Source organism: Eptatretus burgeri, chromosome 15 (assembly GCF_056783735.1).
Source record: "Eptatretus burgeri isolate ZD-2024b chromosome 15, Ebu_testis_v1, whole genome shotgun sequence".
In the NCBI taxonomy this organism is placed as follows: domain Eukaryota; kingdom Metazoa; phylum Chordata; class Myxini; order Myxiniformes; family Myxinidae; genus Eptatretus; species Eptatretus burgeri.
The window spans coordinates 57058691-57074521 of record NC_140975.1 but is presented as its reverse complement, the minus strand read 5'-3'; the positions used below and the strand labels follow the sequence as shown (position 1 = coordinate 57074521).

The window sequence follows — 15831 nt, the reverse complement described above, 5'->3', positions numbered from 1 at the left end:
TATTTCCGTTTTTGCTCTTCTCTTGAAACCTTCACATTGTGTCCTCAGGTGCTTTTATTCTTTTGCACTCCAGGTCATTACCCTCTCCTAACGAGAGGGCATTGCATTTGGGTCTGTCTGTCTGTCTGTCTGTCTGTCTGTCTGTCTGTTTGTTTGTTTGGCCGCATCGAACTTTTGTGTTTTTCTCCGCAACTGCTTGTTGGATTGAGATGAAATTGGTGTTTTTCTCACCATTGGTGCAACTACTCATGCAGATTTTTTTTTTCCGTCATAGGTGCCTTCGTTATGACGTCAAATTTGCATATGTAGAACGCTACATCCGATCAGTGTGAACATTTTTGAGGGTTGTCTCGGGATAAAATGGTGCACAAAATTCTTTGATTACGTCATCCATATTGTTCTTTTATAAAAAAAGAAATTTTCAAAAATCTACTTTCCTGAAATGGTTGAACAGATCGAGGCGAAACTTTGCACACACGACCGCCTATCCATGAGGAGCAAAAGGTTCACACATATAATGTCATAGATCACATGGTTTTGGCAGAGCCATCAATTTAACCCGAAAACATGTAAATATATCTTCTTCTCCAGAACGGCTGGACAGATTGAAGGGAAACTTCACAGAAATGTTTCCCAAGGCATGTGTGTACAAGGTTGTTTAGTAATAATCATAATGGATTTAAGAAAAATATTAAGCAATGTTTTCTCTGGAACCGCTTAATCAATTGACGTGAAACTTCACAATTGTGATTTAGTATTGATGGGGAATATATGTTTTGAATTTCAACTTGATCGGACACACGGTCTGGCAGCCAGAATTATTTGAAAACAATTTGACGTGGGTTTTGGTTTTTTTTTGGTCATTTATTTATTTATGAATAAGGCTCACTTGGCTGTGCCTGGATGGGTTTGAGGGTTGAGGAGGAGCAGCTGAAATGTGAATCCTATCCAGGTTCCTCCTGATGACTTCATCTTTGCTTTTTGCTTGTTCGGGTTCCTTCTGATTGCTCCAATGCAGGACTGTACCTATTTAGTCTTCCATTTAATTTTAATCCCATTCTAAATTCAATTGAATAATCATGTTTTTTAAAACGTCATTGGTCAGGGTCAGGTGTCCAATCAAAGTGGGGTTGTATTAAAGCCGGACGTCTTGGTACCCGATCATCACTGCCAGCAGTTATAAAGTAGCAGTTCTAATTATGTCTTATTAATTACGTAATACACAAACACCACAAAACACAAGTCCTGGCGAGGATCTGCAATCTCTGATTGCTCTTTTTCTTGTTTACTTTGCACTGAAGTTGTTGCGCTCTCTCTCGCCATCTTACACGCTTTGCTTAGACCCAGGAACACATCCCTCTGATATGAAGAGATCTGCCTTTATCATTCTTTCCCTAGAAGTTATAATAAATATATTCATGGAACCCATGGTTCATACTTGGTGTAATTAAATGGCAGCTCCTGTTGTGCATCTCTTCACAAACTCAGTACACGTGCTCTCCGAGCAGGTTTCTGCTCTCTCATGAGTAAGCGCTGGTTGGCAAAGAACCACTGAGAAGTGCTTCCTGTCCTGATGTATAGTCTACCATGACAGAATCACATCATATCCGCAACACACACGTGATGACCATTCACAAAGCGCACAGAAAACCTCGGGCATTGGATCAGCTCCACACTTGTTGCGTCATGCTGCAGAGGTTATGTTTTCACCCCTGTCTGTTTGTCTGTTTGTCTGTTTGTCTGTCTGGTTGTCTGTGAACAGGATATCTCAAAAAGTTGTGCACGGATTCAGACGAAATTTGGTGGACAGGTTGGTTGTGTGACACGGAAGAATTGATTCGGTTTTGGGAATGATCTGCATCCAGATATGCAAATTTTAAAAAGTGATTCTTCACCATTGAGAGGTAAGGCTAAAATGACATATTGCAGGATATCTCAAAAAGTTGTGGATGGCTTCGGACAAAACTTGACAGATGAGTTGGATAGGTGACAAGAACAAGCCAATTCGATTTTGGTTCAGGCCCGGATCCAGATCCGGCCTATTAGTGGAATACAAACACATAAACTGCTCAGCCTGATGAAGGTCTACCGCATGCCATTCTCGTTCTTGTTGTGATTCCCATTGCCAGCTTTTTCAACCAAACTAGTCAACACATCACACACTTAAACACACAGGCCTTATGTGTTACTCTGGTTTGTTTGCATAAGGGGAGCTCAACATGTGGAAATTCTGTTTCATCATCGCATGATGTCTTAGCCAGCCCGCTCTGTTGACTGTTCCAATACATCAGTCGGGCAGCCAAATGAGCTCCTGAACAAACGGATTTGTACCGAGCAAAAAGCTTTACCTCCACACTTGCACATATAAGTCATATTCTGCACATACTACATGCACAGGGATAGGAGTGGGGGTGGGGGGGGATTGACAGAGATAAAATAAAGAAGAAAAGAATAAGGGAGGAAATCTGACATAATAAAGAGTAGGAGATTTGAATAGTGAAGGTAAAAGGGAAATAGGATCTGGAAAGAAAGGGTCAGGGAGTTACATGGAGGGTAGTAGCAAGATGGAAAAAATACAATTTCTAAAAAGATTCCACCAACTTACTAACATAAAAGGAAGATAGCCCCAAGCCCTGGATTTGGGTCTTTTGAACAAGCCATGGTTTGAGGCTATATGTGGACACCATAAGGATTTGGGAATCATATGAATTTGAAAAGTGAATTTCGAAACTCAGTGGCATCCATATTCTTCCACTGCTGAGAAAATGCAAATTCGATTTTTGTCTTTTGTTTTTTTTAAGCATCACCTGACTTACTGAATGACTGTCTTTGAATGAATGCAAACGAGGATGTGAGGGGGTTTTGGTTCAAAAGTTCCAGACAGGTGTCTTAACCACCATACTTGGGAGAGACATATCATCTTACTATTACATTACATCCTTTTCTATTTTTGGGACTGAAGTCATTGCTTTGAGACACTTTTGAATGAGCTAAAAGAAAAACTGTAAAGCTAAAAATAATAATATTGCTTGTATCATTCTACTTCCTCAAACAGAAATTGAGGCTCGTGGAAGAACAAGATCATCAGCTACATTTTGTGTCACTCACATTCATCATGATGTCATTGGCTCGGTTCATTTCCATATACCCTTCAGTTGCATTCACAGTGTAAGTACACCTTCATGAAGGTCTTAAAGGACCATAGGTTTGTATCACCTTGAACTTGAATGACCGACTTGATAAATAGCATTACTAATTATCAGAGCCCCATATCATAAAAATATCATCAATAGTTTTGGATAAATTGGGGTGTACTGCTAAATGGGTATGTGATTCATTTTAAAATTAATTTAAGGTTTTAAATTTAACCATTGCAGGTGATGGAAGTAGAAAATAGTGCGTCAATGTTGTGTACTCGAGGATATCTAATATCTAAAGCTCATTCTAACCACTCACTGACTCACTTATTGACTGATGTTAATGTTCGGTACCTTCTGGGTGAGGTAGAAAGCGGAAATTTCGCTTGCCAATGGACATCAAAGCCAATACACCGGGAAAGATCACAGAACCATCGGAAAGCATCCGAAAATGAAAATCTTCCGGTTCCAGGTTTGGAACGTCAGCAGGTCTCCTTCAGGGCTCTCTGCTGACGATCTCAAAGTTAAGTTTCCGTCGTTATCTGTCCCGTTTTAACTGTTTATTCTCTCACTTAGATGTTACTGTGAGTTCCTAGTTCGGTTTTGTTCCAAAAAATCATGCTATTTTGTGAGATTTTGTCGACTTTGTCACACTGGATGCTTGAGGCCCACCCTTGAGGCTTCAGGCCTACCGGTACGATCGTGTTTTGTTTTTTCTCCCCATTACCTTCAATTTCTATCTTCCCCACTTTCTTAACATCCCCTATCCCTCCCAATTAATCACTCTATTTCTTATCTTAAATCAAAAACAAACAAAAAAATAAAAACGTGATCTTTCTCCTTCCTCACTCACGACTCTCGATTCTTCTTCTTCTTCATCTCCTCTTCTTCTGCTTCTTCCTCGATTTTTTTCTACAACACTTACATGACCTAATCTGTTGAAAACTCTCTCAAACATTAATAATAATAATAAGAATAATAAAAACGATCTTTTATAATGCTTCATCTTCCTCTTTCACACGTGTGGAACTCTTTACTGTATCATAATGCACTATTCTACTATTTAAACAGACTGCTCTCAATTCGACCTTTCCTTCATACCTTGCCTAAAAAATACAACTGTTACAGCGTTTCTTCTCTCCATTCTCTGAATTAGCCTTTATTGCATCCATCAAGAATTGTGTTAAATCGCATCTCTGACCTAAAACTTTTAAAAACCCCAGTTTGCTATGAATGTTCGCTTTCCATCAACCATTCTTTTTTTCCAACTTCAGTGCCAACTCACCCCTCTCACCCCTCCCTCTCAAAGCAACCATCCCACTCTCTCCCTCCAAGCCTCCCTCTCACCTCTCTCAAAAACTCCCCCCTGACCTTTCTCCCACCATTCATCCCCTCACTCATCCTCCTCAAAGTTGCCCCCCCCTCTCATCCACAAAGCTGCCACCTTCCACTGCCCTCTCACCTCCTTCTCTTCACTCCACCTCCTCAAATCCTCAACTGCCTTCTTCCCGCTCTCTTGTCCCCCCTCTCCCCCAGTACCACAGAGCCTTTTCTCTTCCTCATCCGGCCCCCTCCACTAGCTATTCTGCAATCCCCCACACTCTTTCAACAACCCTCCTAACTTACACCCCTCGTCCCTTGTCCTACCCTCCTCCTCCCCCACCCCCTGCACCCAAAGCCTCCTCCCTTCCATCTTCATTAAAAGTGTGGACCTCAAATATCCAGGGCCTTCGCTCAAACCTTTCAGATCTTTCCACACAGGTTGCCACTGACAAACCAGACATAATCTGCCTAACAGAAACTTTCCTCTCCCAAGACGTGTCTGACTCCCAAGTATCACTCCCTGGTTACTCCCTCCTCCGATATGACAGACCTGAGCCTCGCCCTGGTGGAGGAGTTGCTCTCTTCATCAAAGACTCTATTCCTCACTCTCCATGCACTGTCCTCACTCCCCCACACCCCAGGAATACCTCTGGCTACGGCTTCCCCTCAACTCCCACCTCATGTTTATATGTGTACTGTACCGTCCACCGAACAGTGATGACTCCATCGACACCTCACTATCCGAAAAAATGGACCAACTTCAATCTTCTCATCCAAACTCTCTCTTCCTCATATGTGGTGACCTCAATTGTCATCATGCCAGTTGGCTAGGTGTGGGTGCCTCTCTCACCTGTCATGGCACCTCAGCAAAAGCTTTCTGTGACTCATTGGGACTGACTCAATCGGTCAACTTCCCGACCCGGATCTCAACCAATGGTACTCCATCTCTTCTGGATCTGATTTTGACAAATTTCCCTGACAATATCTGCTGTTCTTCCTCCGCTCCAATCGGTTCTTCTGACCACGTCCTTGTCAAAGTGGACATCTCTCTGGTGATTATCAGAGAACCACTTCACCGCCATCGAGTCTGGCATTTCACTCAAGCTGACTGGCAGGTCTCGAAGCAGCCCTCAAACTTATAGACTGGTCTCCTATCTCTACTTTCTCCAACATCAACTCATCCTGGGAATTCTTTCAAAGAAACTTGCTCTCCCTCATGCACAGATTTATCCCCTCTCGTCTTCAGTTGTCCTACCCTTCCTCCCACTCTTGGTTCACTGAAGCTTGTGGCGAGGCAGTTGTCCTGAAACAACTTGCCTTTGCCTCATGGAAAGCAAACCCAACTGAGGGCAATCTCAGTTCCTTCCATAAAGCTCGGAACAAGTGTGTATCTACCCTCAGGAGAGCCAGAAAACATCTTTCTCATCTCAAGTCTGAACTCTCAAACCTCTCCCCCTCCTCAAAATCCTGGTGGCATCTAATGAAATCTGTTTCTGGTGTATGTTCCTCCTCCATCCCCTCCCTTACCTCAAATGGCCGCACTGCTGATACCGCACGTGAAAAAGCTGAATGCCTAAACTCGGTGTTTGCAGCTAAATCTTGTGTCCAAAACCCATCACTTTCTCTACCCACCTTACCCAGTCACACCCAACTGTCCCTGGACTCTGTGTCCTTTCCTCCTGACAAGGTTGAGAGCTTGCTGTCAAACCTCGACTCAGATTCTGCAACCGGTCGAGACGGCATCAGCCCACGCGTCCTTAAAGCCTGCTCTTCTGCTCTTGCTCACCCTCTGTCTGTTCTATTCACCCTCTCATTTGCTCAAAGTCATCTGACATCTGCTTGAAAATCAGCAAACATTACTTCCCTGCATAAGAAAGGGGCAAAAACAGATCCCTGCAACTACAGACCAATCAGCCTTCTCCCAATCATCAGCAAGGATATGGAATCAATCATCACGTCAGACATCAAATCCTTCCTCTTCTCCAATGGCTTGATTTCTGATCATCAATTTGGTTTCAGACCAGGTCACTCTACCCTGCATATGCTGCTTCTGCTCTCCCAACAATGGATAGAGGTCCTCAATGCCAGACAGGAAATCCGAGCCGTATCCCTGGACATATCACGTGCTTTTGACACAGTCTGGCACCCTGCCCTGCTCACAAAACTCTCTTCCTATGGTATCCAAGGCCATCTCCACTCATGGCTCGCAGACTTCCTCTCCTGTCGCAGTCAACGTGTGGCCCTAAATGGAGTTCTTTCATCCACCCCCTTTCTTGTCCAAGCTGGAGTTCCTCAAGGTGGCGTTCTGGGCCCTGTTCTTTTTCTGGTTTTCATCAATGATCTCTCCGACTCTCTGGAAAATCCTCGATATCTCTTTGCTAATGACTCCACCCTCTGCCGTACCATCGGTCATCCCTCAGACCGGCAAGCAGCAGCTTCTTCGCTCACTGCAGATCTCGATAAAATCACAAACTGGTCCAACACGTGGAACATGTCTTTCAATCCAGACAAATCTCACACTCTCATGATGTCTCCTCGAAAGGACCGTTTAGAAAACCCCCCCATCCACTTTCTCAACAATCCTCTGGAAGAAGTCTTTTCTTTCAAGCTTCTGGGTCTCACTCTCTGCCATGACCTTTCCCTGGAAAGCCACATTTCAAACCTCGCCTTCAAAGCCAGTCGCCGACTGGGAATCCTCCGTCGTGCAAAGTCCTTCCTCAGCCCACCTGAGCTCCTGACCACTTATAAAGCTTTCGTTCGCAGCCTGATGGAGTCCTGCTCTCCCCTCTGGGCTGGTGCTCCTGCCTCCCCCCTTTCACGGCTTCACGCTGTAGAAACCAAGGCATTTCGGATCATTGGCATCTCCCGCAATGAGGCTGAGTCTTTGGGCCTCTCACTCATTCACCGCAGGTTGGTCGGTGGTCTTTCTGCCTTCTACCATCTCCTCTCCAGCCTTGCCCCCCCTGCTCTCTCTGCGATTTGTCCCCACCACATTTCCGCAGGGCGCTCAAGGTTCACCAACAACCCCCTTCTGGTAAAACTACTAAAATCACGAATCACTGCTCACCTTCACTCTTTCATTTCTCTTTTTCCCCACCTTTGGAATAAACTCCCTCACTCTATTCATTCCCATTCTTCCCTCCAGGCCTTCAAAACAGCTGTTCACCACCACCTCTTATCATCCCCCATCCAAATCCTCGATCTTTTCTACCCCCGATAATCCACCCAAGCCCACCTCCTTCAAATTCCCTGCTTTCCTTCCTGAAAGTCCCTGTAATATCCATCTTCTATTCCCCCTGTTCCCCGTCCCATCCCTCTCCCTTCCACAGATCTATTGTCTCTGTTCCCCACTGTTTTGTCCTTCCCACTCCCTCCCCTCTTGTCTCATGTCCCCCCTTGATGTGCGTTGTGTGTTCGCTCTCACACGAGCCTCGACAAGGTATACAAAAAAAACAACAACAACAAAAAAGCCATGTCATAAAAATATCATCAATACTTTCGGATAAATTGGGGTGTACTGCTAAATGGGTGTGTGATTCATTTTATAATTAATTTAAGGTCTTAAATTTAACCATTGCAGGTGATGGAAGTAGAAAATAGTGCGTCAATGTTGTGTACTCGAGGATATCTAATATCTAAAGCTCATTCTAACCACTCACTGACTCACTTATTGACTGATGTTAATGTTCGGTACCTTCTGGGTGAGGTAGAAAGCTGAAATTTCGCTTGCCAATGGACATCAAAGCCGATACACCGGGAAAGATCACAGAACCATCGGAAAGCATCCGAAAATGAAAATCTAAATAAATGAAAAAAATTAATGCAGGTGAGTGACCCAAGACCATGGGAAGCATCATCTTAGCTCTCATACGAGCCTCGACAAGGTATACCAAAATTTTTTTTTTAAAGCATGGTCATTTTGTTTGCCGACGGACATTGAAACCGATACACCAGGAAAAAAAAATCACAGAAACATCAGAAAGCATCCATAAATGAAAATAAATAAATGAAGAAAAAAATGCAGGTGAGCAACCTGATACCATGGGGAAGCATGGTTCGTGATTGCTTACAATGTGTAAGCACACCCCACTAATATATATATATATATATATATATATATATATATATATATATATATATATACATATATCTTCTTCTTCTTCTTTTGGCTGCTCCTGTTTGGGGTCGCCACAGCGGATCATCCGTATGATCCGCATCGTGATTTGGCACATGTTTTACGCCGGATGCCCTTCCTGACCCAACCCTGGTCGCCTCTTACGACACAGGGATATGGTACACCTATTTTAAACGGGGTATACACCGGCCCAGTATACTGGTACTCATTTCGCCGACCTCGGAAGGATGACAGGCTGAGTCAACCCCCTGGTGTATTAATTCAGTAGCCCAACGGGGCTTGAACTCAGGACCTTTTTGGATCCCAAGCCGCTGCCCTAACCACTGCGCCAACACCAGGCTTCATATATATATATATATATATATATATATATATATATATATATATATATATATATATATATATATATATATATATATATATATATATATATATATACACACATACACCAGTAGAGCCTTCCCGTCGCTTTGCTGACAGACCAATTGCTTCTCCTCTTTGCCAAAAATTTTGGGTGACAATGAGAAGGAAAGGAAGACAAATTTACCTGTGCAGAGTGCTTTCACCTCTCCCCCTCCCCATTCTCACGTTCTGCTCCCCCCCCAATACCACACATTCCTGTCAGAAATACCTCTCACACATGACAGGCCCCTTTGTGGGGGGGGGGGGGTGGAGGGAGAAGGTAAGGAGGACAAATTTACCCATGCGAAGAGTGCTTTTCTCAGCGTTTGTTGCCCAGGTAAAAATGGAAATTGTAATACCCTCTGCCACCACCACCAGGTGATGCTGGTATATGTATATACATTTACAGTCACACGGTCTTCACCGAACATTGCACCGGCTGTCGAATATGGGACGGCAAGGTGTCCGCATCTACCAGGTTAATTTAGCGCATTTGGCATCTCCGAATACAATGACCACAGTGGAATCGCCGAGAGGAATAGCCGAGCGGAGCTCATTGACATTCTACTCTGAGGTGCGCAACCGCGGACCCAGTCTACCTGTCTGACAGGTTAATCAGCCAATTTTGATGACCACACACGTTTTCATCAATATAGAGGTATATTAACCAAACAAATGGGAGGAAGAAGAGAAAGCAAATCCGTGCAGCAGCAAACACGTGCTCGACACGTTTCACACCACACTTACACAAACACCTATGATGAAATAACTATTCTAAATCTATCCCCCATTTTACCCCAAGACGAGATCTGTTAAATAGCATAAAAGGCACAGCAACCAACAAATAAATAGAAGCAAGCTCTACTCAACCAATTTGCAACAACTAAGAAAGAGCAGACTCACCTTAAGGTGATGTTCGAGTTTGTGGACGTGAATGAAATGTAGCCTGAGGCTGTCTGCTCCTTCTCAGTTGTTGCAAATTGGTTGAGTAGAGTTTACGTGTATTTGTTGGTTGGCTGTGCCGTTTCTACTGAAATGGATAATCCCAACCACATTTTGAAATAATGATAAAGGTGCATGATTATTTAAAAAAAAAAAGTATTGGGACAGGAAGTACAGCTTGGATGCTTGTTACTAATACAGTACTTTTGTTCCAAATTTGGGAGTTATCAAGCATAATATTCACCTGTCCACATTCTAATGTTCATCCAGTGTCACAAACCCTGGCACTGAATAGCCATTCAACAATGAGGGATGGTCAACTCTTGACTTTGTACAGGAATCTTACAACTGAGTTTCAATACCAGCTGCACAGTGTGGTTTCCCATTGTTCTTGCCAGCAGGAGTCATGGAAAGAATCTTGAAATTCCACTCAAAGCACCATTACACAGTGTCATGCTCTTTTACAGAGATACCGTGGGATCTTTAACATCCACTAGCAAATGCTAGAAGATGGAGGCACCCGAGTTAACATCCCCTTCGAAGGATGGCATACTCAATGATGTGTCCTGCTTGAAAAACACCAGACATTTTATTATCACATGTGGAATCGAACCCAGACGAGACAGGTCAAAGGTGAGTGCATTTCCTCATAGTAGTTCCCCTGATACTAGCGAGTTTTCCAAAAGCTGAGAATCAAATTCATTAATTCTGCTGGTCTCAACTGTATATGAATCTCACAACGTCAAGGATGCCAGTGTGGGATCCTCATATTTATTTTCAGTGAAGTGTAAGCTTCTAGTTATGGGAAATGTTTAATTCAAATACAAATTTACGCAGTAACAACTACACAATATTTAAGAATTTATCAAGGAAATGAAAGTTGAAGGAAAGCATTCACAGAGAGAGTAATAGAACTGCGGAGGTAACTTCAGCAAACCGTGTGTCAAAAACACAAGGCCTTTGCATTCAACCGATATGAGGATCGCCTGGAGACAAGCGACCAATAAGTCTCCACTCGGCCAACAGGCACACCCAATGTAATTCAACTGCTGGACACTTGGGGTGACAAAAGGCAAAGCATAAGGGTAAGCCTTTGCATGGAGATGAGGATGGAAGGCTCCATTTTGGAATAGATGAGCCGAATTCAAAGTTTCACCAAACAATCAAAGCCTTCTCAAAGTTAAACAACATTCGGCAAAATAAAAGCTGCTTGTCTAACGTGTTTCTCGTTCAAGGTAAAAGATGTAATTGATTGCTATGCTTTCACCTAAAGTCCCCAAGTCAACGTGCGTGTTTGGCTGTTCAATTTGACTTGGTGAATCATGTGCACAGCATTTATTAATACAGAACAAACTAAATATGTACATTTTACAGTCTTTTAAAATATGATAATTGGTCACATCATCTCTCATCCTTTAGATGAAAAACATACTGCTGGGAAGTCATCCTGTTACCATAAGGTCAAAGTTGCTCACCCACCCATGTTGGCAAAACAGGACAAAGAATCGTTTCCACATGTTCGATGTATTTGTTTACGAAGCGCAGGTTTATCTGCTGATGATCACCAACAGACAATGAATAGGAAAATGGAAGGAGTGGGAAGAAGGAGAGGATCCAGCTTCAATATCGTTAGCAAGAAAAAAATGAAATAAAGAAAAACCAAACAAATAACAAAATAAATCATCCATATACACTATGTATATATATATATATATATATATATATATATATATATATATATATATATATATATATATATATATATATATATCGTGCTAAATATCAACTATAGATAAAGTTACAGGAGGAATGTAGGAGTCTAAATATGTTCTGATATAATCAATCTTGAATTGAATTGCTGTTCGTCGACTGAGCATCAAGAACGTTAGAGACCGAGTATGGTAAGCAAAGATTGAATGGCGTATATTTTGTGATTCTTTCCTTCAACTACGGCCTTGAAAAAGACCAACCGGCTTCGGGTGACTCAGAAGGACAAAGGTTGCAGAGTACATTGCCATATGGCACAGACATTGTGAATCACCTCTGAAGATCAGCCAAAAGGATACCACATCCAACAAGTAAGTTTTCCAGCATGAATAACTTCTTTTCCTCGACCTTTAACAATAAAAATAAATAATTACTTGATCTATAGGGGTTTGTAAGTGACAGTCATTAGCCTTAATTAGCAACTGCCATTTCTATGAACTGTAAATTGGTTTCACTCCCCCCTCCAGAGGGATCGGCATTCGAGGTTCCATTGAGAAAGGGTTTTTGTGGAGCATCGGGGGATGGTGGGCAGGATGAGCAAGGTTGTAAAACATGTTGAGTGAGTGCAACAAAACAAGTTTAAAGAAGAAAAAAAAAGTGTGTGCCTTGCACGATCGTTCCCATTGTTTCGGAGCACAGTGACCGCATGGAACGATCCTTGGTGGAAAATCAACAGGCCTCGGCCTAACCCCAAGCCACCAGGCTTCATCCAGATTTTGGCATTGACATGCATTCCGTTTCCCTCCCCCGGGGTGCACCGCGTTCCAAAACAACTTGGCCGCCGACCTCTTCGTCTCCTCCACACCATTTCCCCTCCTTTTTTGAAATTCCAGTTGGCTCCATTAGAACGATTGTAGAAGGCGAATCCCATATTCACTCTTTTATTTCCATTCCATTCTTGCTGTGAAGTCCCCAATATGGCTGAAATGAAAAGGCAATCATGAATCATGAGCGATCCAAATTGTCGATAAACAGAAATGTTAAAAAATAATATATATATATCTTCTAGAAAATACAAAGGATGTCAGTATAAATAAATAATACTGGAAATGGTGGAAAAGTTTCTGGGAAATCATTTATGTTCGCCTCGTTCAGCTCCGCTTTGTGTTGGGAGTATTCCAGCTTCAGAAACTTCCTGAAAGGAGTGTTTTGTTCACAAACAAACTTTTCGCCAAGATTCAAAACTCCAAATATGATTCATGTACATATCGCATACATGACCCCTTCCAGATATTAGAGAATAAAACAGCATGGTTGTGCATGTTATTCGCAGAAAAATGTATGCACATTGAAAAGGCCAATGTATCACAGTACAGTACACTGAAAAAGCCTATCTATTACAGCACAGTAAACGGAAAAGGCCTATATATCACATTGCAGCACACTGAAAAGGCCTGTCACAGTACTGTAAACTGAAAAGGCCTGTCACAGTACTGTAAACTGAAAAGGCCTATCTATCACAGTACAGGACACTGAAAATGCCGATCTATCACAGTACGGGACACTGAAAAGGCCTATCTATCACAGTACTGGACACTGAAAAGGCCTATGTATCACAGTACAGTTCACTGAAAAGGCCTATCTATCACAGTACAGTTCACTGAAAAGGCCTATCTATCACATTACAGTACACTGAAAAGGCCTATCTATCACAGTACAGCACACTGAAAAGGCCTATCACATTACAGTACACTGAAAAGGCCTATCTATCACAGTACGGGACACTGAAAAGGCCTATCTTTCACATTACAGTAGACTGAAAAGGCCTATATATCACAGTACAGTAAACTGAAAAGGCCTATCTATCACAGTACAGTAAACTGAAAAGGCCTATCTATCACATTACAGTACAATGAAAAGGCCTATCTATCACAGTGCAGTACAATGAAAAGGCCTATCTATCACAGTATAGTAAACTGAAAAGGCCTATCACATTTCAGTACACTGAAAAGGCCTATCACAGTACAGTAAACTGAAAAGGCCTATCTATCACAGTACAGTAAACTGAAAAGGCCTATCTATCACAGTACGGGACACTGAAAAGGCCTATCTTTCACATTACAGTAGACTGAAAAGGCCTATATATCACAGTACAGTAAACTGAAAAGGCCTATCTATCACAGTACAGTAAACTGAAAAGGCCTATCTATCACATTACAGTACAATGAAAAGGCCTATCTATCACAGTGCAGTACAATGAAAAGGCCTATCTATCACAGTATAGTAAACTGAAAAGGCCTATCACATTTCAGTACACTGAAAAGGCCTATCACAGTACAGTAAACTGAAAAGGCCTATCTATCACAGTACAGTAAACTGAAAAGGCCTATCTGTCACAGTACAGTACACTGAAAAGGCCTATCTGTTACAGTACAGTACACTGAAAAGGCCTATCTATGACATTACAGTACACTGAAAAGGCCTGTCACAGTACAGTAAACTGAAAAGGCCTATCATAGTGCAGTACACTGAAAAGGCCTATCATAGTGCAGTACATTGAAAAGGCCTATCATAGTGCAGTACACTGAAAAGGCCTATCATAGTGCAGTACACTGAAAAGGCCTATCACATTACAGTACACTGAAAAGGCCTATCTATGACATTACAGTACACTGAAAAGGCCTGTCACAGTACAGTAAACTGAAAAGGCCTATCATAGTGCAGTACACTGAAAAGGCCTATCATAGTGCAGTACACTGAAAAGGCCTATCATAGTGCAGTACACTGAAAAGGCCTATCATAGTGCAGTACACTGAAAAGGCCTATCATAGTGCAGTACAGTAAACTGAAAAGGCCTGTCTATCACAGTACAGTAAACTGAAAAGGCCTATCTATCACAGTACAGTACACTGAAAAGGCCTATCATAGTGCAGTACACTGAAAAGGCCTATCATAGTGCAGTACACTGAAAAGGCCTATCATAGTGCAGTACACTGAAAAGGCCTATCATAGTGCAGTACACTGAAAAGGCCTATCATAGTGCAGTACACTGAAAAGGCCTATCACATTACAGTACACTGAAAAGGCCGATCTATCACAGTACAGTACTGTACACTGAAAAGTGTACAGTACACCATCCATCAGGACCATACTCTGTGCAGAGCGTTGGTGCTGCCTGAGCAGTCTCCTTGGCTATTGGGCACAATTCTGGATGGGTCGCCACTTCAACACAGGACACCAGCAAGCTGGCACTCATCTTTTGCCGACCTCAGAAGGATGACAGGCAGAGTCAACCTCACCTGGTATTAATTCAACAGCCACGTGGGATTTGAACTCAGGAGTCCTGGGATCCCAAGCCCACCACTCCAACCATTAAGCTAACACCAGGCTTATACCTTTTTTAAAGACAGGGATGTTAGATGTTGGTGTACTTTTACATTAATTACAAGGACATTATGAAACAATGGGAAAATCGACACAGCACTGGATGTGGGATTTGAACCATCACGAGCTAATTGTGCTCGGATAGGAAGACCAAAGAGGTAAATTACAGTGATTATGCTATATAAACCATACCTGACGTGCGAGTTATATTTTATAGTCAACGATTCCATCATTTCAGGACAACAGCTTGAAATAATAAATTTTTTAAACATTTATTATCACAAACGAATTATACCCTGAAGGACCGAAATATTTTCAATGAAATAATACATCATTCTAGCATGTTGGCTGAAAAGGGATCATTTATAAATTACATATGCAAAGGAGTTGAGGAGAGAGGGAAGGGAAGGCTTTGGAAAGAGTTTAAGTAACAAAGTTTGAGAAAAATTTGAGAAGGGAAGACGATATCGGGATAAAAAGTTTGAGGGGGTTGAGAGGAGATATGAATACAAGGAATAGAGGGGAGAGGTATGCATGAGACAGTGGGAGAGGGAGTGGAGACAATGGGGATTGGGGAGTGGGGGATGAGGGGGGTTCCATTTTGCTTCCATCATATGTAAATAGTCCTATAAGGATTATACATTCATGAACACTCAAAATGGTTTTTGGATCCTTTTTGGCCTTGTTTCTGATGTGAGAAAGACTATATATATATATATATATATATATATATATATATATATATATATATATATATATATATATATATATATATATATATATATATATATATATATATAT

At 42.1% G+C, this 15831-nt stretch overlaps 1 protein-coding gene across 1 annotated transcript in view; it reads right to left on the bottom strand.

The window, feature by feature from the left end:
- Positions 1 to 15831, bottom strand: part of LOC147012245 (uncharacterized) — a 230076-nt gene that overhangs the window by 101170 nt on the left and 113075 nt on the right. Inside the window, exons 2-3 of the mRNA XM_085856135.1 lie at positions 12493 to 12627; positions 8155 to 8259 (exon numbers count right to left, since the gene is read on the bottom strand). Coding sequence (XP_085712261.1) covers positions 8155 to 8259; positions 12493 to 12627 — 240 coding nt within the window. The remainder of the gene's footprint in view (positions 1 to 8154; positions 8260 to 12492; positions 12628 to 15831) is intronic.